The sequence below is a fragment of the Lepidochelys olivacea genome, assembly GCF_965140295.1.
Source record: "Lepidochelys olivacea isolate rLepOli2 genome assembly, chromosome: 1".
In the NCBI taxonomy this organism is placed as follows: Eukaryota; Metazoa; Chordata; order Testudines; family Cheloniidae; genus Lepidochelys; species Lepidochelys olivacea.
Genome location: NC_140411.1, coordinates 63,478,752 through 63,502,132, shown reverse-complemented (window position 1 = coordinate 63,502,132; position 23,381 = coordinate 63,478,752). Strand labels below are relative to the sequence as shown.

Genomic DNA, 23,381 nt, shown 5'->3' with positions numbered 1-23,381 from the left:
TTAGCAAATCACATAATTGTGAAACACTAGCAAGAGTCCGTTTCAAACTAAACATGAGGTTTTGTCAGAGGTTAAGTAATGCCACGGAACAAGGAAAGCTATTTAATTTTCCAGTGTTTTCTGAGTTTCTAATTTCATGCATTAAAAGGTATCCAAGAATTTATTCCTTTTTTACACACTGAAAGTATTGGTACATTCCAAAGTTAAAATACACAGAGAAAAGGTTGTAATTTCCTTTTATAAGAAGGAAATAAAATATTAAACCTTATTAGGGGAAGATTCGCTAAAGGGTTTACAGAGGTGGACCATATGGTATCCACATTCAGACTTCAGAAATGCTCACTGTTGCAATAGAATGTCAATTTACTTAAAATCAGAGCTTAAATTTTATACTGACTCAGTTTTTCTGTTATAGGCCAGAACTATGATGGCAGTTGGCCTGGGTGTTGCAGCTGTTGCATTTGCAGGTAACTGACCAGCCATCTGAACATGCGGTCCCAGTGTGATGCTGTGCCCAAAAAGGCTAATGTAATATATAAGCAGGAGCATAAGAAGTTGGAGTAGGGAGGTTCCATTTGTCACTGGTGAGACCATTACTGGAATATTGTGTCCAGTCTTAGTGTCCACCCTTGAAAAGGAATGTTGAAAATTTGGAAAGGTTCCAAAAAAGAGCTACGAGAATGGCTTGATGTCTGGAAAACCTGACCTAATGAAGTTGAATGTGTTTAGCTATCACAGATAATAAGAGGTGACTTCATCACAGTCTACAAGTACCTACACAGAAGGAATCATAGAATCATAGAATATCAGGGTTGGAAGGGACCTCAGGAGGTCATCTAGTCCAACCCCCTGCTCAAAGCAGGACCAATCCCCAATTAAATCATCCCAGCCAGGGTTTTGTCAAGCCTGACCTTAAAAACTTCTAAGGAAAGAGATTCTACCACCTCCCTAGGTAACGCATTCCAGTGTTTCACCACCCTCCTAGTGAAAAAGTTTTTCCTAATATCCAACCTAAACCTCCCCCACTGCAACTTGAGACCATTACTCCTTGTTCTGTCATCTGCCACTACTGAGAACAGTCTAGAACCATCCTCTTTGGAACCACCTCTCAGGTAGTTGAAAGCAGCTATCGAATCCCCCCTCATTCTTCTCTTCAGCAGACTAAACAATCCCAGTTCCCTCAGCCTCTCCTCATAAGTCATGTGTTCCAGACCCCTAATCATTTTTGTTGCCCTTCGCTGGACTCTCTCCAATTTATCCACATCCTTCTTGTAGTGTGGGGCCCAAAACTGGACACAGTACTCGAGATGGGGCCTCACCAATGTCGAATAGAGGGGAATGATCACGTCCCTCGATCTGCTGGCTATGCCCCTACTTATACATCCCAAAATGCCATTGGCCTTCTTGGCAACAAGGGCACACTGTTGACTCATATCCAGCTTCTCGTCCACTGTAACCCCTAGGTCCTTTTCCGCAGAACTGCTGCCTAGCCATTCGGTCCCTAGTCTGTAGCGGTGCATTGGATTCTTCCGTCCTAAGTGCAGGACCCTGCACTTATCCTTGTTGAACCTCATCAGATTTCTTTTGGCCCAATTGTCCAATTTGTCTAGGTCCCTCTGTATCCTATCCCTACCTGCCACCGTATCTACCACTCCTCCTAGTTTAGTATCATCCGCAAATTTGCTGAGAGTGCAATCCACACCATCCTCCAGATCATTTATGAAGATATTGAACAAAACCGGCCCCAGGACCGACCCCTCAGGCACTCCACTTGATACCAGCTGCCAACTAGACATGGAGCCATTGATCACTACCCATTGAGCCTGACAATCTAGCCAACTTTCTACCCACCTTATAGTGCATTCATCCAGCCCATACTTCTTTAACTTGCTGACAAGAATACTGTGGGAGACCGTGTCAAAAGCTTTGCTAAAGTCAAGAAACAATACATCCACTGCTTTCCTTTCATCCACAGAACCAGTAATCTCATCATAGAAGGCAATTAGATTAGTCAGGCATGACCTTCCCTTGGTGAATCCATGCTGACTGTTCCTGATCACTTTCCTCTCGTGTAAGTGCTTCAGGATAGATTCCCTGAGGACCTGCTCCATGATTTTTCCAGGGACTGAGGTGAGGCTGACTGGCCTGTAGTTCCCTGGATCCTCCTTCTTCCCTTTTTTAAAGATTGGCACTACATTAGCCTTTTTCCAGTCATCCGGGACTTCCCCCGTTTGCCACGAGTTTTCAAAGATAATAGCCAATGGCTCTGCAATCACAGCCGCCAATTCCTTTAGCACTCTCGGATGCAACGCATCTGGCCCCATGGACTTGTGCACGTCCAGCTTTTCTAAATAGTCCCTAACCACCTCTTTTTCCACAGGGGGCTGGCCACCTACTCCCCATGCTGGGTTGCCCAGCACAGCAGTCTGTGAGCTGACCTTGTTCGTGAAGACAGAGGCAAAGAAAGCATTGAGTACGTTAGCTTTTTCCACATCCTCTGTCACTAGGTTGCCTCCCTCATTCAGTAAGGGGCCCACACTTTCCTTGGCTTTCTTCTTGTTGCCAACATACCTGATGAAACCCTTCTTGTTACTCTTAATATCTCTTGCTAGCTGCAGCTCCAGGTGTGATTTGGCCCTCCTGATTTCATTCCTACATGCCCGAGCAATATTTTTATACTCTTCCCTGGTCATTTGTCCAATCTTCCACTTCTTGTAAGCTTCTTTTTTATGTTTAAGATCTGCAAGGATTTCACCATTAAGCCAAGCTGGTCGCCTGCCATGTTTACTATTCTTTTGACACATTGGGATGGTTTGTCCCTGTAACTTCAATAGGGATTCCTTGAAATACAGCCAGCTCTCCTGGAAGATATGGGATAATAGAGTACTCTTTAATCTAGTTTACAAGGGCATAAAAAGATGCAGTGGCAGAGAGTTGATGCGCCTTTTTCCCAGTTTGAATTTGTCTAGCAAGTTTTAGCAGTGAAGGTAATTAACCGTAGGAACAACCAGTTCTAATTTTTTATGTCCATGTGCGGAATGAATTTTGTTATGTGCACCAATATGGAGGTGATGTGTGACACATCACCTCCATATTGGTGCACATAACAAAATTAATGTAGTGGGGATGGGGCCGAGGGGTTTGGAGTGCGGGAGGGGGCTCAGGGCTGGAGCAGAAGGTTGGGGTGCAGGGGGGAGTGAGGGCTCTGGCTGGGAGTGTGAGCTCTGGGGTGGAGCGGGGGATGAGGAGTTTGGGGTGTGGGAGGGGGCTCAGGACTGGGGTAGAGGATTGGGTGCAGGGGGTGAGGGCTTCGGCTAGGGTTGAAGGCTCTGGGGGTGGGGCTGGGGAAGGGGGTTGGGGTGTGCGGGCTTTGGGGTGGGGCCAGGGTTGTGGGGTTTGGGGTGCAGGCTGTCCCAGGGCTGCAGTGGGGAGAGAGGACTCCCCCCAGCACTCTTTCACTGCAGCAGCTTGGGGCCGGGGGAGAGGCGTGTCTCCCTGGTCGCGCAGCTCTGGTGGGGCTGGGCTAGGCCTGGGGAGGGGCTGCTCTCCCCCGGCTGCTGCAAGTCCAGGGCAGGTTCGCACTGGAGCCGGCGGGGAGAGGGCTTCTCTCCCCACCGGGGCAGATCCGTATTGGGGGAGACACATCTCTCCCTGTCGCAGCCCTGAGCCCCTGCGCGAGGCTTAAGAGGCAGTGGTGCAGTTTACAGGCAATTTAGGGAACAATTTACCAGGGGAAGTGGTAGATTCTCCATCTCTCTAAATCTTTAAATCAAGATGCAATGTTAATTTGAAAGATAGATTCTCGTTCAACCTTAAATTATTGGGTTTAATTCAGGAATTACAGGTTGAAATTCTATGGCCCATGTTGCATGGGAGGATCAGGGGTTCCTTCTGGCCTTGAAATCTACAAATTGATTTCTGTTCACTTCAGGTAATGAAATCACACCATATTAACTTGATTTCTTCATAAACCTAAGCACACGCTGTCATGATTGAAATGACCTATGTAGACATCTTGATCATTAAGAATGAAAACAAAATGCTATCTGGCTAAAGCATTATCTTATTTTAAAAAATAATTAAAATGGCATAATGGTGACTAAATTTTCTAGTATATAGTAAGCAAAAAACAACCCAACCAAACAAAAAAATGATCATTCCTACGATGGCTCTGATGCAAATTCTGATACTGAACTTGGTAGACCTACTCAATTCTTTCCCAAAATGGTATAGAATTTACTGACTGCTAAATAGAGCTCCATCCAGTCTGTTTTGTATTTAGAGAGGGTCATGGCTAAGTTGGGTCTTTAATGGTGCTGGATCCAAAAAGACTCAGTTTTTCACTAAATAAATAAGAATGCAAAGAATTACTCACTCTGTGTGATATTGGTGCAAAGTTGTATGAACACTAAGGAAATAAATTTGGAAACAACTTTGAGCTGTACTTATTTTGGTGAATTACATTACAAATGCCAGCTATAATTGCTAATTGCAATATTTCCTACAATTTACAAGGCACATATCTCAGTTTATCCTATCCAAACATATTGGAATATATTGGCCTTGGGAACAAACATTGTGAATCTTGCAATTTATTACTTTCTTTTCCAAACTTATTACCAGACTTTTCCCCTCTTCTTAATATAAAGATTGAAAAATGCAACCGATTGCAAACTCATCAGAGAACTGTTCTGGGCCTGACTACAAAACTGACAGCTCAGGGAACATCTTGAAAAGCAGTAAAGTGCAACAGTGCTTGCCAGCAAACAAATTACATGAAGAGATTAAAAATGGAGATGGCTTTGATTTTTAGACCAAAAATCCTACACTGGTATTATACTTGCAAAATAAGTGTTTGCACAGGTAAACCTCTGTAAAGGTTTCTTTTTTAAGTGAAGTTTGATTTTTTTATCATTATTATTATTATTATTATTAAATTGTTTTTCAGGTCGCTATGCTTTCCAGGTCTGGAAACCACTGGAACAAGTATTCACAGAAACAGCAAAGAAGATTTCAACCTCTGTAAGTTTAGAGATTATTTTACCATAAACAATTTAAAATTATATTTAAAATCACAAACATGATTTAAAATTGAAGAGAAACATTTTAGGATATCTAGTTAGGTTTTCCATTGCAAGATTATTCTCAACGCTACATGCTCCAGTGCTTTGTTCGGTGTAGTTTTAAATGCTTTCAGATGAATTTTTCTCAAAAGATGTTGGTGAGATCCAAGGTATGAGTTTAGTTCCCTAATATGACTTTCCTAGTCTCAAAATTGTTTGCCAGAGAGTGTATAAGGAATGTAATCATGGCCCCTTTAGCTATGGCAAACTTCTAGAAGGATCCAAATGACTACCTGTGACCTAAGATATCACTTTAAATGGTGGAAAATAAAAATCTCTAGTCACTTTTCTTTCAGACATGGCTTATAAAAATGTAAACAAATTGCTGAGGAGGTTTGTCGTGGTAACATGAAAAAGAATTGAAGCCTGTCTTCTCTCCGACACATCAGTTGTGCTTTTATCCAGTGTGTTCCAGCTAAGAGGTGCCTGAATTTTTACCCAGATTACCTGTTTGTGGTATCTTTTCCTTCATTCTGTTATGTGCGTCAGTGGAATCTTTGCTGTGCACTCTCCTTAATATCTAATCTTGGCTTCGGTGACTGTGTCCTCTCCTGGAATCTGAGCTAACAAAGGTTTCTCCCATTCCTCTCTGTGGAAGCAAAGTCCCACTAAGGGGGATATTTGTTTGTTTCAATGGATCCCTTCAGAGGCCTCAGGATATGGACACTTCCGTATTCTTCGCAGTCTGGAATGCTCTCTCTGCAGGGGGCATGTTGACGTTTAATATTCAGCGCAAAGCATATTGGATATTCAAGTAAAAGCAAATCTTAGTCAGCACCACTTCCCCTTTGTGATGAGATCAAGGGCAGCAAGGTCTCTTCACCCTCCCATGCAGAGCTGTAGAATTTAAATAAACACAAAAGCAAACAGCAGGTCATAGATTTTTCTCACAGTGCTATAATGGCACTTCTGTACCAATGTGGATGGGGAGCAAAGGTGGGTAAGTCATGGAGCTTAGGAGAAAGAAACAAAATTGTGGAATCTAACTTTTGTGGGTACCATTATAAAATAAATTCTTACTGTTCAGGGACTGGGATTTAGGATGCGCTGCAAGTGTATAAGTTCACATTCACTTACACACATACAAAGGATAGGGCTGACATCAGAATCCATACACTGTCTGAGTCAAGCTGACGGGTGGACTCTTTCTTGCTCTGTAGGTCTAAAAGATGCACTCAAGTCAAAGTCCCCCTCTCCCCGAGCTTAGACTACTCTTCTGCCTAGAATAATGTCCTCTTCTTCTTCGAGTGCTTGTTCACGTTGATTCCAATCAGGCGTGCGTGCACTGCGTGCACAGTTGCTGGAAACTTTTCCGGCAGCTCCCATTGGGTCGGCTGTGGAGCCTCCTGGAGTGATGCCTTCATGGCGCTCAATATATGACCCTGCTGACCTGCCCCCTCTTCAGGTCCATCTTACTGCCTGTGACAGTTGTCGGAAGTGCAAGTGGCTTGCTTGCAAGTTCTCCTCGCTTCCCCTAGCTTTCTAGTATAATTTATCTCAGTAGTTTATAGTTGTTCTAGTTTGATTAGTTAGTAGTAGTTTCCATTGGAAGTGTGGGGGGGATTCCCCCTCCATCCCAACCTTTCCCCCTGGGGACCTCAGGACATGCCTCGATCCCTGGAGTTCAAACCCTTCAACAAGCCTGTGCCAACTGGTGACACTTGTTTAAAGTGTATGGGGGAGGCTCACCAAGCCGATAAGTACAGGATTTGCAAGGGTTTTCGACACAGGACCAAAAAGTAGTGGGATTTCAGGTTGAAGGCGACTCTTAAACTACAGTCCACCTCAGCACAGCAGGACCCGGCATGGAGCTCCTCGGTGCGGAGCACGCCGGCGTCGGTGGCAGAATCGGCACAGTGGAAGATCTCTGAGCACAGAGACTCGCGGCACTGCCGATCCCTCAGGCTTAAGATTGTGGGAACTGCCCAGCACCGGTCCCACTCTCTGGCGCCACAGAAGAGGCACGCCATGCAGGGTAGAGGCGGATCTCCTGTGAGACCCTCCCCGGCAGTCTAGGTCAATGGGGCACATCCCAGAGGGGGAGACCTGGCCCAAAGACCCTTGGAGTTGGCACCGGGAACTTCAGACCCTTGAGCCTGGGGCCATTCGACTCCCCAAACCATATAGTGGAGAAGGTGAGGCTACCATTCACTCCGGACACCTTTGAGGCTGCATAGGACCTCATTGCCATGACTGTACTGCAGTCCCCCAACTCTCCACAGCCAGCCCCCGGGACTGCCAAGGCTGCTACTGTCACATGGTAAGCTAGTAATGATGTGCCTGCCCGTGTTGCCAGGTCATCGATCCCTGGCACTGGAAAGGGGGTGCCGCTCTCGCTCGCGGCACTGGTCAAACTTGCGGCACCAGTCCTTGGATCGTCAGCAGTCCCACTCCCAGCACCAATCATCATCGCGTCCCCGATCCTCTCGGTACAGATGGAGGTCTTGGCACTGCTCCCTTTCCTGGCAGCACCACTAACCCAGCCAGCTCTGATCAGCACCACCATGGCCCTCTAGATCCTGGCCTCCATCCCCCTGGTGGCCAAGGGGGTAGCACACACATACTTTGTTCCCTCCAAGCGTTACAAATATCTATACTTCCACCCTCAGCCCTGCTCCCTGGTGGTGTCTGCCGTTAATGAACTTGAAAGACAAAGGCAGCAGGGACCCACACATAAGTCCAAGGACTCTAAAAAAACTCGACCTTTTTGGTAGAAAGGTCTACTCCACAGGGGGCCTACAGCTCAGGATTGCTAATCAGCTGGTAGTCCTGAGCAGATATAATTTGAACTCATGGAACTCCATGCTCAAATTTAAGGAGCTAATACCATCAGAGTCCAGGAATGAGTTTGGGGCCATTGTGGAGGAGGGCAAGACAGTGGCATGGACCTCTTTACAGGCCTCACTGGACGCTGCTGACTTAGCAGTGCATGCCTTATCCTCTGGCATAGCCCTGAGGAGGACCTCATGGCTTCAAGTTTTGGGCCTACCCCCCACCAGATCCGACAGACTCTGCAGGACCTGCCCTTTGAAGGAACAGGATTATTCGTGGAGCAAACAGACCCCAGGCTACACAGCCTAAAGGATTCAAGGGCGATGATGAAGTTGCTGGAGATGCATACCCCAGCTTCTCAGCGAAAACACTTTAAGCCTCAAACCCCCTCAATATCCTTATCAACCTCACCCTAGGCAAGACTTTTCTAGACGACAAGGTAGGAACAGCAGGCATAAGCCATCTCCGCCCTCGTCATCACAGTGCCAAGCGTGCACCCCCTTGGCCTCCAAGTAGGTCTTTTGAAGATGCACGCGGGGACGACGTGCTAGACTGTATAGCGGATCCTCAACCCTGTTTTCAGAATAGTCTATCCCACTTCTATCCTGCATGGTCCCAAATAACATCGGACCGCTGGATTCCCCACACTATAGAAGTGGGATATTCTGTCCAGTTCTGCTCCTCCTCCCGTCTCATTCCTGTCCCTCTTCAGAGACCCTTCTCACGAGCAACTCCTTATCCAGGAGGTGCAATCGCTTCTTGCCATAGGGGCAGTGGAGGAGATTTCTCAGAAGCTAAAGAGCAAAGGGTTCTACTCCTGCTATTTCCTAATCCCCAAGGCAAAGTGGGGGTCTCAGATCCATTCTAGACCTGCAAGGACTCAACAGGTTCATGGTGAAGTTGAAGTTCCACATGGTCTTCCTCAGCACTATCATCCCTTCCCTGGATCTGGGAGACTGGTATGCTGCCCTTGACATGAAGGACACGAACTTTGATGTAGCTATTCGGCCAGTGCACAGATGATTTCTGTGCTTTGTAGCTAGCTATAAACACTCTCAATTCACGGTCTTCCCCTTCAGTCTGTTGATAGCCCCCTGAATGTTCACCAAGTGTATGTCGGTTGTAGCAGCATTCCTCTGCAGGAGACAGGTGCAGGTGTATTCCTACCTCAATGACTGGCTACTCAGGATGCGTACCAGGGAGCAGGTGGAGTCTCAAGTCCAACTAGTCAGAGCTACTTTTGAGAGGCTGGGACTCCTCAGCGTGAACAAGTCAACTTAGTCACTGACTCAAAGATTAGAATTAATCGGTGCAATGCTGGACTTGGTGCAGGCAAGGGCGGTCCTGCCAGAGACCCAATTTCAGACCATGACAGACATTATCCAAAACCTCAGGAGGTACCCGACCACTACTGCGAGGGGATGCCTGAGTCTCCTCGGCCACATGGCAGCCTGTACTTATGTGGTCTGGCATGCCAAACTGAAGACTCAGACCACTTCAAGCTTGACTCGCGTCTGTATGCCGCCTAGGGCTCGACGGTCTGGCACCATGACCACAGATTCCAGGCTAAGTACTTGAGTCCCTCCAATGAGTCCCCTTCAACAGCCCCCAGCTGCTCTTGTCCCTAGTAATGGACACATCAGTTCTGGGTTGGGGGGCGCATCTGGGAGAGCTCCAGACACAAGGATTATGGTCGCAGGACGTGCTCTCCCTGCATATCAATATCAGAGAGCTCAGAACAGTCTAGCTAGGATGCCAAACTTTGCTATCCCGGCTCTAATTCCAGGGTGTGGCAGTAATGACGGGCAACACCTTGGCCATGTTTTACGTCAACAAGCAAGGTGGAGCCCGCTCTTCCCCCCCCCATGTCAGGAAGCCCTCAGCTATGGGAGTTCTGCATAGAATGCTTCCAGGTGAATGGAGTGGGCTATCTCCCAGATGTGCAGAACAAACTAGCGGACAATCACGAGTGGGCCATGCGTCCGGATGTCATATATTCCATTCCAAAGGTGAGGGTTTCCCCAAATCGATCTGTTTGCTACCAGGAGCAATAGGAGGTGCCCAATGTTTTGTTCCTTTCAGAATCACTGCCTGGGTTTGATCTTGGATGCGTTCTTGCTTCCATGGGGAGACTGTCTCATGTATGCCTTTCCACCATTCTCACTCATGCCCAGAGTACTGCTGAAAATCTGCAGAGACAGAGCTGTAGTAATTCTGCTGGCTCTAGCATGGCCCTGTCAACACTGGTACACCACGCTTCTGGAGCTGTCAGTGGACACTCCTCTCATGTTACTACTCTTCCTCGATCTGATCACGCAGGATCACGGTCACTTTCACCATGCGGACCTTCAGGCCTGCCATCTCATGGCTTGGAAGCTTCATGGCTAAACCCAATGAGCTGTGTTCGGAACCAGTAAGAAAGGTCCTGCTTGGCAGCAGAAAACCATCCACCAGGTGAATCATCCACTTATCTAGCCAAGTGGAAGCGGTTCACTTGCTGGTGTACCCAACATCACACTCCTCCACTCCTGGCATCTATACCACTCATCCTGGAGTACCTTCTGCACCTCAACCAACAAGGCCTGGCAGTGTCATCCATCAAGGTTGCTGCTGTCTCGGCCTTCCATCCAGGCATGTCTGGACATTCCATATTTGCTGACCCTGTGGTACGGTGTTTCCTTAAGGGCCTGGAACGGCTATATTCTCGGGTTAGACAGCCTCTTCTGGCATGGGACCTTAACCTGGTCCTCTCTAGATTAATGGAACCCCCATTCAAACCACTGGCATCTTGCACCCTTCTCTACCTGTCATAGAAGGTAGCCTTCCTGGTCACCATCACATCAGCCAGGAGGGTGTCGGAGTTAAAGGCCCTTGCTTCCGATTCACCCTACCTGGTCTTCCACAAGGACAAGGTGCAACTCAAACCTCACCTGGCTTTTCTCTCTAAGGTAGTGTCACAATTCCATACTAGCCAAGACATTTTTCTACCTGTCTTCAATCCCAAGCCCCACAACAGTACCCAAGAGCAAAGGCTGCACTCATTGGATGTTTGGCAGGTATTAGCATTCTACATCGAGCGCACAAAGCCATTCAGGAGGTCGAACCAGCTGTTCGTGGCAGTGGCAGACCACATGAAAGGACTCCCGGTCTCTTTCAAAGGTTATCTTCCTGGATCCCAGCCTGTATCTGCACACATTATGAGCTGGCCAACGTCCCAGCCCCACCTTAAGGCTGACTCCACAAGGGCAGAGGCTTCGGCAGCTGCATTCCTGGCCCAGGTCCCGATACAAGAAATCTGCAGGAGAGCTGCTTGGTCCTTGGCGCATACGTTCACCTCTGACTGTGCTATCACGCAACACTAAAGATGATGAAGCTTTCAGCAGAGCAATGCTCTAATCTGCGATTCCTTAACTCCGACCCGACCTCTGGGATGGAGCTTGGAAGTCACCCGATTGGAATCGACATGAACAAGCACTTGAAGAAAAAATGGTTACTCACCTTAACTGTTGTTCTTTGAGATGTGGTGTTCACGTCCATTCCAATACCCACCCTCCTACCCCTGTCAGAATAGCCAGCAAGAAGGAACTGGGGAGAGGCCGGGTCAGCAGAGTCATATATTGAGCACCATGAAGGCACCACTCCAGGGGGCTCCACAGCCAACCCGACAGGAGCTGCTGGGGGAAAAATTTTCGACAACTATGCACACGGCGCATGCACACCTGATTGGAATGGACATGAAAGGTTTTTTTTTCCTCCCTTCAAATTCTTTCTTTAAATCTTTCTTTTGGCTAGCTTTGCAAGGATGATCTTCAGTCAGTGCAGTTTCTTTCTTCTGACTTGTCGTCCTCTATTTGCAAACTTAAAAATTTCAAGCATCATACTCAGCATCTCTCACATGTTAAGTGTTTGTTTGTTATAACCTTCATCCCTCTGTTCTTTTTCTTGTTCGCCATTATTTCCTCTGTGTGTCTTATTTAGATTAATTTTGCCAGGGCAGGAACAATAGCTTTTGTTTTTCTCTAAAGTGCGTTATAAATTTATGGTCCAGTGTGTGCATTTAAAAAATGTCTAACAGTCAACCAACATTTTCTGGCATTTCTGTTTTACAAGTATCTTCTTTCTCTTGAGTATCTGTGTTGGGATATGTTTTCCCAGAATGTATCAATTTAATTATTTTCTGCCTGTGACTCAGAAGATGTGGGTAAAGCAGAACAAAACTGATTTTTCCATCTTCCAACTATGAAAGGAGAGAGCATATAGGGTACTTTTTCCCTAGGATCCTGCAGAAGCCCCTGCTGCCCAAATTCCTTTGTGCTCTATCTGTATGGTTTTTGTGAAGAAGGATTCAAAGCTAGAGAACATAATAAGGTAGTTCCTTCTAGTCCCCTCTGCCTACAACATATTGCTTTCTGGACAGTGTTGACTACTGAACTAGTAGCTATCACAGCAATAATTACTGCTGCTCTTGCTGCTGGAGAATACATTTAATAGTTGCATAGTTGTCTATGGTTAACGTTATAGGAGAGACTAGCAGAGCACATGGAAACTTTGGGACCCTTGGGTATGGGCTGTAGTTCCCTGTGGTTCACCTCCGGCTCTGTATAATCAGAGATCTCACCCTAATCCTAATTTTATTTTTGTAACAATTCCCAGTTAATTACATTCACAGATAAGAGTAAACAACATATTGATTTTCTTCCTGTTCACTAACTGAACCCATGCTGAGTGATTATTAAATGGTCATTTAAAATGCCTGTATCTTGCGTCTCTTACCTATTTTTTATGTAAGCAAAAAGCATGTATAGTCAACAATTCTGGTAATCTTTTAATTAAGATTAGTAACTGAAATCTATTGAAATTTACTTTGAATCACTACTTTCCATTTAACTATAACTTACTGCAGTTAAGTATATATACATAAGTAAAAACACTACCGTAGTCCAGCCTTCAAGTTTCTACTGTAATATGTTATTTCAGTGAAAGGATTAGAGGAATTTTGGGGGGAGGGTTGTTAAGTGTTTACCTCACCTACCATCTCCTGTAATGCGGCTTTTCCAGAGAAACACTTTTTTTCCAATTAACTTAGCTTTTCAAAGTGTCATTTGCCACTGATGTCACTAGTGCGGCTTACACTGTTCTGCTAATTCTGTGGTGACATGAGCCTGTTGTCATCAAAAAGAGTGAAACATTAATTAATCATTGGTTTGCATTACTGAGGCAGATATTACCATTATTATAACTTCAGTCACTTTTAAAATAAGACATAGATAAAGAGGTATTTCAATGGCACTACCTTGTTGAATTGTTGATGCATATGAAGACTGAGCTATAACCATATTAATTCTAAGGCAAAATGAATGTCCATGGCCCTCAGTATGCACAGTCATGGAAATTCCCTCTTTCACAATGAATATATCCCCTCTTTAGCAAACATGGAGTACTACAATAATTAGTTTGCAGTTCTCTCCTTTCCGGTCGGAGTTTGGGATTCTGCTCAGTCAGGCTATCATGTGACTGTCAGAGTCTAGGAATGAGATTGGGGGATCACATCTTCTGTGATTCATATAACTCAAGTCAGCTGTTCTAACACAATGTGTAAAGTAAAGATGTTGAAAAGTCTGGGAAGAGGAAATGAATCTTGGGATTTGCAACATATGCAGTATTACAGTGGTAACAGAGTGCCACAATAGGTTGTATCATGACATCTTTTTAAAGGGTGATCTTTCTAAGTTCTCTAAAATTGACTTGCTTAGTTGGATTTCTTTGAAATTTGGCATACTTCAGGAGGATGCATGGTAGAGTTAGTGAGCCAAATTTTGAGTCATTTGAGCATGGGATTTCAGAGAGAGAAGCCCTGAAAAATGCTGAATGTTTGTTTTGTTTTCTCAGCACTAGAGATCAAACTTTTGATGATGTGATGTGGGTCAAAATAGTTTCAAGCTGTCAAGATTTACCAAAGCTAGTGCATGGCACCCACTAAATCATTTTTACACTGTGAATGTGCCAATACAGAAAAACAGCTAGTGGGTTTCCATTCCTGCCATTTTGCCCGCTTTAAAGCTTAATTCTTATAAGTGCTGTGAAGTCTGAACGGTGAATTGGATTGCTTTGAAATTCGGTGTGCCTTGTGAGGGTGCCGGGGTAGGGTTAGTGATCCAAACTTGGAGTCATTTGACCCACAGGTTCCTGAGTTACAGTCCCTGCCAAAAAATAGTTTCCTTCTGCTGCCTTGTTCTGTTTCACTGAAAATTACTGGTGACTAGATGAATCACAGACCTCCTTATGGTTGTGAATTCACCCATCCGTTAATGTAACTAAGGTTAAGTTCCTCATTTCTCTCCCCCTGTTGTCCCACCCCCCTACAGTGACAAAAGGAGTTTTGGACAGAGTGGCTGGAGGTTGGGTACAATTTGAGTCATGGGTAGTAATTTCATTTTGGGGGGTGAGGTGTGTAATCAAAGAATTCAAGGAAAGAAAATTGGATATGTGAATGCTTTCTGGGAGAGGAGGTGCATTGAAGGGTGGAGGAGTGGGGGAATATGATGAGAGGGGTTGGGGCTGCAGTGAAGAGAACAGGGTTATTGGAAGGGGCATGAGTGGGGATGGGTGGTAGAGGAGGGGAAAAGGTTGGGAGCTCAAGTGAGGGAAGTGTGGCGCTCCACAGCTCTGCCAATGCTCCCTCACCCCAGTGCATGCCACAGCTTTGCCATTGCCCCCGAACCACCCTGCACCTCCCAAAGCCTTTGGGGAAAATTTAGAGATGTGAATTCTTCCTGAGAGGGATGGGGTAATTAGGGGGAAGAGAAGTGGGGGAAAGGGGTTTGGAGCTACAATGAGGGGAAGGGAACGGGGGTAGGAGATGAATGGAGGTGGGTGTTAGGGGAGGGAGGCTTGGGGATTAAGGTAGGAGTAGTGGGAAGGGGGACAGTGGGTTGAGAGGCAGGGGGACTGGAGGAGAATAGAGGCAGGGATTCTTCCTTCCCATGTATGTGCCCAGATATGGGGGGGGCTTTTTCCCCTTTAGGGGGTCCTGAGCCTGCCCTCCTCATATGAGCCAGGGTCTAAGGCCTTGTCCCTTTGGGCGTGTCTGAGCCCTTCTGGCTTCCCCAGCCAGGATCTGTGGAGTATGTGCCCATCTACAGGGGTTGGACCCCCTCTTCCCCACCGTTGCCCCCATGTGAGCCAGGATCTGGAGGAGTATTCTCCCTTTGGGTGGGGAGCTGAAAACAGGCATGCTTCATGCATATCAGAGGCTCTCCCATACTCAGGAGGGCGATATAACACCTATTGAGAAGAATGGAGCAATTCACGTGTCTCAGAGCTATTGTTTCAGGTTGTATTAATCTCCATGAGGTGTTCTCATTCAGCTGAAAACACCTTATTGAGATGAATTGGTCACTTCACACATTTCAGAGCCTCCTGTGCTGCAGATGGACGGGCACAGGAGCCTTTTCCGTCCATTGTCCATCCATCTTTCCTGTTTAGAGGAGAATGTTTCTAAGCGCTCTAAAATCTTTGTGCTTGTATGGAAATTTGCTATGCTTTGTGGGTGTGCGGAGTAGGGTTAGTGACACTTCCCCCACCCTTGGGGTGGTTTGAACTGGGGTTCCAGATATATAAGCTCTGAAACAACAACATTGTTTTTCTAATGGCTTCTAATGGGGTTTGCACAGAACTAGTGAGCAATCTATTGCTGTGTCATGGGTCAGATTGATCTCTGTTGGTCAGTTTTACCCAGGTAGTGCATGGCAGCCACTAAGTCTTTGGGAGACCCAAATTGTGAATTTAAGTTCACTTTTTCACTTGCATAGATGGTGGATAGTACTCTGAACACATTTGCACAAAATAGGAAAGGGATAGAAAATATGATAATCCCCCTGTGTAAATCCATGGTACGCCCACACCTTGAATACTGCTTGCAGTTCTGGAAACCTCATCTCAAAAAAAATATATTAGAAGTGGAAAAGGTACAGAGAAGGGCAATGTAAATAATTAGGCTTATGGAACAGCTTTCATATGAGGAGAGATTAAAAAGAGTGGGACTGTTCATCTTGGAAAAGAGATGATGAGTGAGGGGGGGAGATTAGAGGTCCATAAAATCATGAATGGTGTGGGAAAAGTAAATAGAGAAGTGCTATTCTACATAACACGCAACTGGGAGATCGCCCACTGAAATTAATAGCAACAGGTTTAAAACAAACATAAGGAAGTTCTTCACATAATGCAAGTTAACCTGTGGAACTTGTTGCTAGGGAATGATGTAAAGGCCAAAAGTATAAATGAGTTCAATAAAACAGATAAATTGGCTGTGGTTGTGATACGAGGAGATCTGTGTTTTGCACCCTCTGAAACGTGTGAGGAAAGGGAAGACCTGCATGTGTACCTCCAGGATGCATCACTTTTATGTAGAATGGTGTAGGTTATGTCAGTAGCAAGGTATAGGGCTTTTATTAAATGGCAATTGTCAGTAGTGAGGTGGAATAGGAGAGGATTCTAATGCTTTAATGATGGTTACATGAAAGTGTAGGTTGAGATGGTATCCTCTGAGTAAGTGTAAGGGAGTTGTAAAAGGCCGAGAAGTGATTCTTAAATTGTACACATGTGGTATTCTTTCTGGGAAGTTGGCTGTATGAGTGAGTGTACACTAGGATCTGGAACCTCCTGAATGTTATAGTGCCAGGAGCCAGTGTGAGCATGTGCATATGGATACATTGCTTGAAGAGGGCAGGTGGTGCAGGCAACTCCCCCCCCCCATTTCCCCTTATTTTAGCCTTTAATACTGTTAGATGGAATCCTGTGGCTGAGTGTGAATGGGTGGTTAAAAGAAGGTGAAGAGCTTGTATATTTCAGCAACTGTGGGGTTGGCAGAATTAAAGTGTGTGTGCTAATGGAGTGGAGGGTGTTGAGGCATTTCCTGGTTTTCAGAAATGTGAGTTTTGTTCAACTCAGGATACTGCAAGGGGACAGCATACCATCAAGCAACCGTAAATCTGTATTAACATAGTTTTTTCCCCCATTAAATATTCTTAATATCTAGCAGAATATATATAGTGGCTCTTTTATTTTGTGGAGTTATGTATTGTCTCTTCAGTGAGAGATTGTGGTGACTTGGGGATACTGAAACACCTACACATTTTATAAAAACCATAGCTTCTATACAGATGGGGTGTGGTGATTAGTCTAAAACATAAGGACACTGGAATATCTCTTATTGGTGCAGAAATTGTAACAGAAAGGTGGGTTACGCGAGTCGGGGAAGGTCTTTAAAGATGTCACAGCCCAAATAAATTTGGCTTCCCTATCTGACAGCCTTTTTTTGGAGATTGTTGAGGGAAACCATACACTTAGAGTGGGCCTAAAGCTATTTACCATTTTCTTTTCACCTTTTAATAGAGTTCATGCAAGAAACTGAATTAACTCTCATGGGCTGTATAGGGCACAACATGTAAGGAAGACATGCCTAGAAAATTAAATGGTGCCCAGAATATCAGAAGTAATCAGGAAGTGGAGAGCTCACTTGTGTGATCTTTCCAGCCCAGCAAGGATTGCAGATGTGGTAGGCTGATTTTAATATTGTAAGGTGCCTGAAATGTCCTTCCGTTATCACTTTGAGGAGTTTTCCTAACAGGGAAATACCAAAAGTAGCACTGCTTCATGAAAACACTTCACTATTTTAGTCCAAGTAGCACGTGTAAGTGAGATGGGTAGTCAAACCTCTCTCTTCTTTGGTAGCTAGAAAACTGCCTTTCTACCTCTTTTTTAGGAATGTTCTGTCCCCACTTGCCCATGCCTCTAACCTAGACAAAGATGACTTTTAGTCTGATTTCTTTTGCTTTAAAAAGGAAACTTCAAATCTCTTTAGGACTGGGACTTTCATTAAAAAAGGGGCTGTTTGTGCCATAAGCATCCCCTGAGAAGGAAACCATTATCCTTAATGACCTAGCTGTGATTTTAAAGGTCCAAGCCAGCCTGAGTGTCTTCCTCTCAAAAGAACAGGGCAAACACTTGTTTAATGCCTTTTGGAAACTATAAAGATCGGGGCTCCCTGAAGTAAGCAGTCTAAGCAGGGACTGTCTTTTGTGTATAATACCTAGTGCAGTGGGGTCCTGGTCCATGACTAGGGCTCCTAGGCGCGAATAAGAAGAATGTTTACAATTATAAAAAGGAGTTTGTATTTTGTCTTGCAGCCATACTTCTCAGGCCAGTGATGGGCAGCCTGCGGGCCACATGCGGCCCGTTGGGGTAATTCACTGGAGGGCCGCAAGACAGGTTGTTTACAATGACCGTCTGCAGGCACGGCCGTCTGCAGGCACGGCCACCCGCAGCTCCCATTGGCTGGGAATGGCGAACCGCGGCCACTGGGAGCTGCAGGCGGCCGTACCTGCAGACTGTTGATGTAAACGAACGGTCTTGCAGCCCACCAGTGGATTACCCTGATGGGCTGCAGGTTGCCCACCACTGACTTAGGTTGTGATCTCAAGTTAATGAGCACTGGTCAGTACCTCAAATGGAGCCTATTAAAGGCAGGGGTAGGGTTCTGTGGGAGAAGGTGGAGATAATTCGGGACATAGCAGACTTTTCTCCATCAGCACTGAATCAGTATCCCATTGTCACATTAGAGAGCTATGCTAGAGATGATGTGTAACATTTTCAAAAGCACCTAAGTACCAAAGTCTCTTTTGAAAATGGGACTTAGTCTCCTAGATGCTTTGGAAAATAAGTCACTTAAGTCCCTCTTTCAAAGAAGACTTAAGTGCTTTGGAAAATGTTACCTGTGATCTTTTACTACTTCTCCCCCCAGTTATTAGGTATCATTGCCAAGTTTCTCTTTAGATGGTAATGTTCTACTCTCTCTCAGGGTCTGATCCAGTAGTTCTCAACCTGTTTACCATTGTGGGCTGCATATACAGCTCTTTGTGTTATGTGGGCCACATCCACGCAATATATATGCCACCCTACCTGCTGTGGCTGCCCAATTGGGCACATTTTCCTCGACACCTGCTCCCAGACAGTAAGGGGCATAGAATCATAGAATATCAGGGTTGGAAGGGACCCCTGAAGGTCATCTAGTCCAACCCCCTGCTCAAAGCAGGACCTATTCCCAGTTAAATCATCCCAGCCAGGGCTTTGTCAAGCCTGACCTTAAAAACCTCTAAGGAAGGAGATTCTACCACCTCCCTAGGTAACGCATTCCAGTGTTTCACCACCCTCTTAGTGAAAAAGTTTTTCCTAATATCCAATCTAAACCTCCCCCACTGCAACTTGAGACCATTACTCCTCGTTCTGTCATCTGCTACCATTGAGAACAGTCTAGAGCCATCCTCTTTGGAACCCCCTTTCAGATAGTTGAAAGCAGCTATCAAATCCCCCCTCATTCTTCTCTTCTGCAGGCTAAACAATCCCAGCTCCCTCAGCCTCTCCTCATAAGTCATGTGTTCCAGACCCCTAATAATTTTTGTTGCCCTTCGCTGGACTCTCTCCAATTTATCCACATCCTTCTTGTAGTGTGGAGCCCAAAACTGGACACAGTACTCCAGATGAGGCCTCACCAATGTCGAATAGAGGGGAACGATCACGTCCCTCGATCTGCTCGCTATGCCCCTACTTATACATCCCAAAATGCCATTGGCCTTCTTGGCAACAAGGGCACACTGCTGACTCATATCCAGCTTCTCGTCCACTGTCACCCCTAGGTCCTTTTCCGCAGAACTGCTGCCTAGCCATTCGGTCCCTAGTCTGTAGCGGTGCATTGGATTCTTCCATCCTAAGTGCAGGACCCTGCACTTATCCTTATTGAACCTCATCAGATTTCTTTTGGCCCAATCCTCCAATTTGTCTAGGTCCTTCTGTATCCTATCCCTCCCCTCCAGCGTATCTACCACTCCTCCCAGTTTAGTATCATCCGCAAATTTGCTGAGAGTGCAATCCACACCATCCTCCAGATCATTTATGAAGATATTGAACAAAACCGGCCCCAGGACCGACCCTTGGGGCACTCCACTTGATACCGGCTGCCAACTAGACATGGAGCCATTGATCACTATGCAGTGTTAATCCCACCCACCGAGCCATGGGGGATCATAGCTGGAAGCCACAATGGGACAAATTTCCACCCCGCACCAGCTCTCCCACCGGAGACAGGACCTGCAGGGCAGCCTCCAGCTCTGGCTGTGAGCTCTGGGTCTGGACATGGCCAGCAGGGGCTGGGCAGGTGGGCACTGTCTGCTGCAGGCAGTCCAGGGTGCACTGCAGCCTGGAACATGCTCATCCTGCCCCCAGAGGTGACACACAGCTGTGGCTAGTGTGGGGGCACTTGCCACCCCCCCATTTCTATGGATGCCTTTGGCACGGATGCCCAGAAGCGAGGAGACAGCTCTCTCACTGGCAGTGGCGCTCAGTCATCCCCTTTTCTTCTCTCTGCCCCATCCTCGTATCCCCTTCCTCTTCCCACCCCACCCACCTTTCTCTCCCCATTGTCCCTTTCCCCCTGTCCCACTCTCCAATCCCCATCTCTTTCTTTTCCCCTTGCCCCATCCCCTCTCCTTTCCTCTCCCCCCTGTCCCACTCTTCCATCGCCTATCCCCTTCTCTTCCCCCTGCCCCATCTGGCTGTATTTCAAGGAATCCCTGTTGAGGTTACAGGGACAAACCATCCTGATGTGTGGAAAGAATAGTAAATATGGCAGGCGACCAGCTTGGCTTAACGGTGAAATCCTAGCGGATCTTAAAATAAAAAAGCTTACAAGAAGTGGAAGATTGGACATATGACCAGGGAAGAGTATAAAAATATTGCTCGGGCATGTAGGAATGAAATCAGGAGGGCCAAATCGCACCTGGAGCTGCAGCTAGCAAGAGATGTCAAGAGTAACAAGAAGGGTTTCTTCAGGTATGTTGGCAACAAGAAGGAAACCAAGGAAAGTGTGGGCCCCTTAATGAATGAGGGAGGCAACCTAGTGACAGAGGATGTGGGAAAAGCTAATGTACTCAATGCTTTTTTTGCCTCTGTCTTCACGAACAAGGTCAGCTCACAGACTGCTGCGCTGGGCATCACAACATGGGGAATAGATGGCCAGCCCTCTGTGGAGAAAGCGGTGGTTAGGGACTATTTAGAAAAGCTGGACGTGCACAAGTCCATGGGGCTGGACGAGTTGCATCCGAGAGTGCTAAAGGAATTGGTGGCTGTGATTGCAGAGCCATTGGCCATTATCTTTGAAAACTCGTGGCGAACCGGGGAAGTCCCGGATGACTGGAAAAAGGCTAATGTAGTGCCAATCTTTAAAAAAGGGAAGGAGGAGGATCCTGGGAACTACAGGCCAGTCAGCCTCACCTCAGTCCCCGGAAAAATCATGGAGCAGGTCCTCAAAGAATCAATCCTGAAGCACTTAGGTTGGATATTAGGAAAAACTTTTTCACTAGGAGGGTGGTGAAACACTGGAATGCGTTACCTAGGGAGGTGGTAGAATCTCCTTCCTTAGAAGTTTTTAAGGTCAGGCTTGACAAAGCCCTGGCTGGGATGATTTAATTGGGGATTGGTCCTGCTTTGAGCAGGGGGTTGGACTAGATGACCTCCTGAGGTCCCTTCCAACCCTAATATTCTATGATTCTATGATCTCCTTCTTTTCTCCCTGCCCCATCCCCTCTCTCTTCCTCTCCCCACTGTCCCACTCTTCCATCACCTATCCCCTTCTCTTCCCCCTGCCCCATCCCCTTCCTCTTCCCTCCCCATTCTCTTTCCTTTCCCCTCTGTCCCCTGCCCTGTCCCACTCCCCCATCCCTTTCTTTTCCCTCTGCCCCATACTGTCCCCTGCCCCTGTCCCACTCCCTCCTGCCCCATTCCCTTCTCTTCCCCCTGCCCTATCCCATCCTTCTTCCTTCCCCACTACCTTGCCCTGACCCCGCATAGGCACTCACTATTGTACAGAAACGGGACCCGGCACACGTAGAAGAGGACAATGACAGGCACCAGGACGCAGGAGGCAGCATCCCAGAGCTGCCAGCCTCCACCAGGGAGAGGCGCAGAGTGAGCTGGCACAGTGTGGGAAGGACAGAACCTGTGCCTCTTACCGCCCACCCCGACAGGCTGAGCAGAGCAAGTCCTGCTCAGCACCCCCTATTTCTGCGAGAGGTGGTGGGGGCAGTGCCCCCCTAAACTACGCCTATGGCTGGCATGGGATGATGGCCCAGTGCCTTCCCCCACACGTGGTAACTGGGCACCTGGCAACCCTACCATTTGTCCTGGGGAGGGAAGAAGCATCAGGCTGCCACCAGAGCTGCTCCCCTGCCATAGAGAGCTGCTTTGCCTTCCCTGATGGCATTAGCGCTCCAGCAGGGCTCCATGATGCCATCTACCCCTCAGCTGGCCCTGCCCTCTGCTGGGACCGGCAAACTTTGAATTTTTTTTTTACCACACAGCTGGGTCTGGGCTGCAAGTGGCCCGTGAGTTGAGAACCACTGGTCTGATCCAATGGCCGTTGAAGTGATTGGGAGGATTTCCATTGACTACAGTGGGCACTAGCAGGCCCTGTGTGCTCTCTGAAATTTTATTTGATACTAAATTCTCTGCCTTTCTAAAGCCGTAATATTGCAGTGTATTAGCTCAGAGGTGGCTGCTTTTTGGTAATAGGTGAAGCGTCCCTCTTGTGTAAGCAGTATGGTTTGGGAGACTATCTGCTCCTAATCTTAACTATGAAGTTTCCTTAGATACCGTAATAGGTGCCTTATAAGTGCATGTAATTTAAATGAGTGTTTGTAAATTCATTTGGGATGAGGTGCTGTATAAATATGACACATTTTATTATTGGTAATTACTAGGTATATTTAGTAGCTAACTGAAAACGTGTTTCATTAAGTGCCAGGCATATTTTAATTGTGGATAAAAAGCCCAGTTCTGAAGCCAGACTTCACTTTGATGATAAAAGGATGAAACTTACTTTTTGTAAAGCTTACTTGTTGATAAATTTGGCAGTTAACAAAACTTCAGTCTTCTTAACTGACTTCTGGGTTCCAGCGCCCAATAGTCAGGCTGTCTTGGAACTACATCTGTTGTCTCTGAGGCTCGTTTGACTTAAGAGGGTTGCGGCTGTGCAATGCTGGACTAGTCCCTAATTCTTTTTATTTAAAAAAAACAAAACAAAACAAAAAAAACCCACTGATATCTTTAGTTATGCTATGGTATTTCAGTAATTTATTTTAACACACTTACGGTTGATAGGCATCAGTTTTATCCTCACTCCATTCCCTGGACAACTACAGGTTTTGCTTTAAAAAAATTTACCACACCTCACTCTCCAAAACACGTTTTCTCTTTCCGTTGTTTTAAACACTGGTTAAAATCTCAGTTTCTGATCTGGGAAAAAAACAGCAAATAATCCCAAATGGCAGGGGAAGTTAAGCTGGCATGAATTTATGTGCACATGAAGCCCAGGGCTGTGCTCATGTGCAATTTCATTCTACCCAGCATTTAGACAATTAGGGTTCCCCTGCCAAG

General features: G+C 46.3%; 1 protein-coding gene across 5 annotated transcripts in view; it reads left to right on the top strand.

The window, feature by feature from the left end:
• The window catches only part of DNAJC15 (DnaJ heat shock protein family (Hsp40) member C15), a 46,969-nt gene that overhangs the window by 10,164 nt on the left and 13,424 nt on the right, over nucleotides 1-23,381 (top strand). For all 5 annotated transcript variants that reach the window (XM_084639477.1, XM_084639479.1, XM_084639481.1 and 2 more), the window contains exons 2-3: nucleotides 416-467; nucleotides 4,949-5,022. In XM_084639477.1, coding sequence (XP_084495603.1) covers nucleotides 416-467; nucleotides 4,949-5,022 — 126 coding nt within the window. The remainder of the gene's footprint in view (nucleotides 1-415; nucleotides 468-4,948; nucleotides 5,023-23,381) is intronic.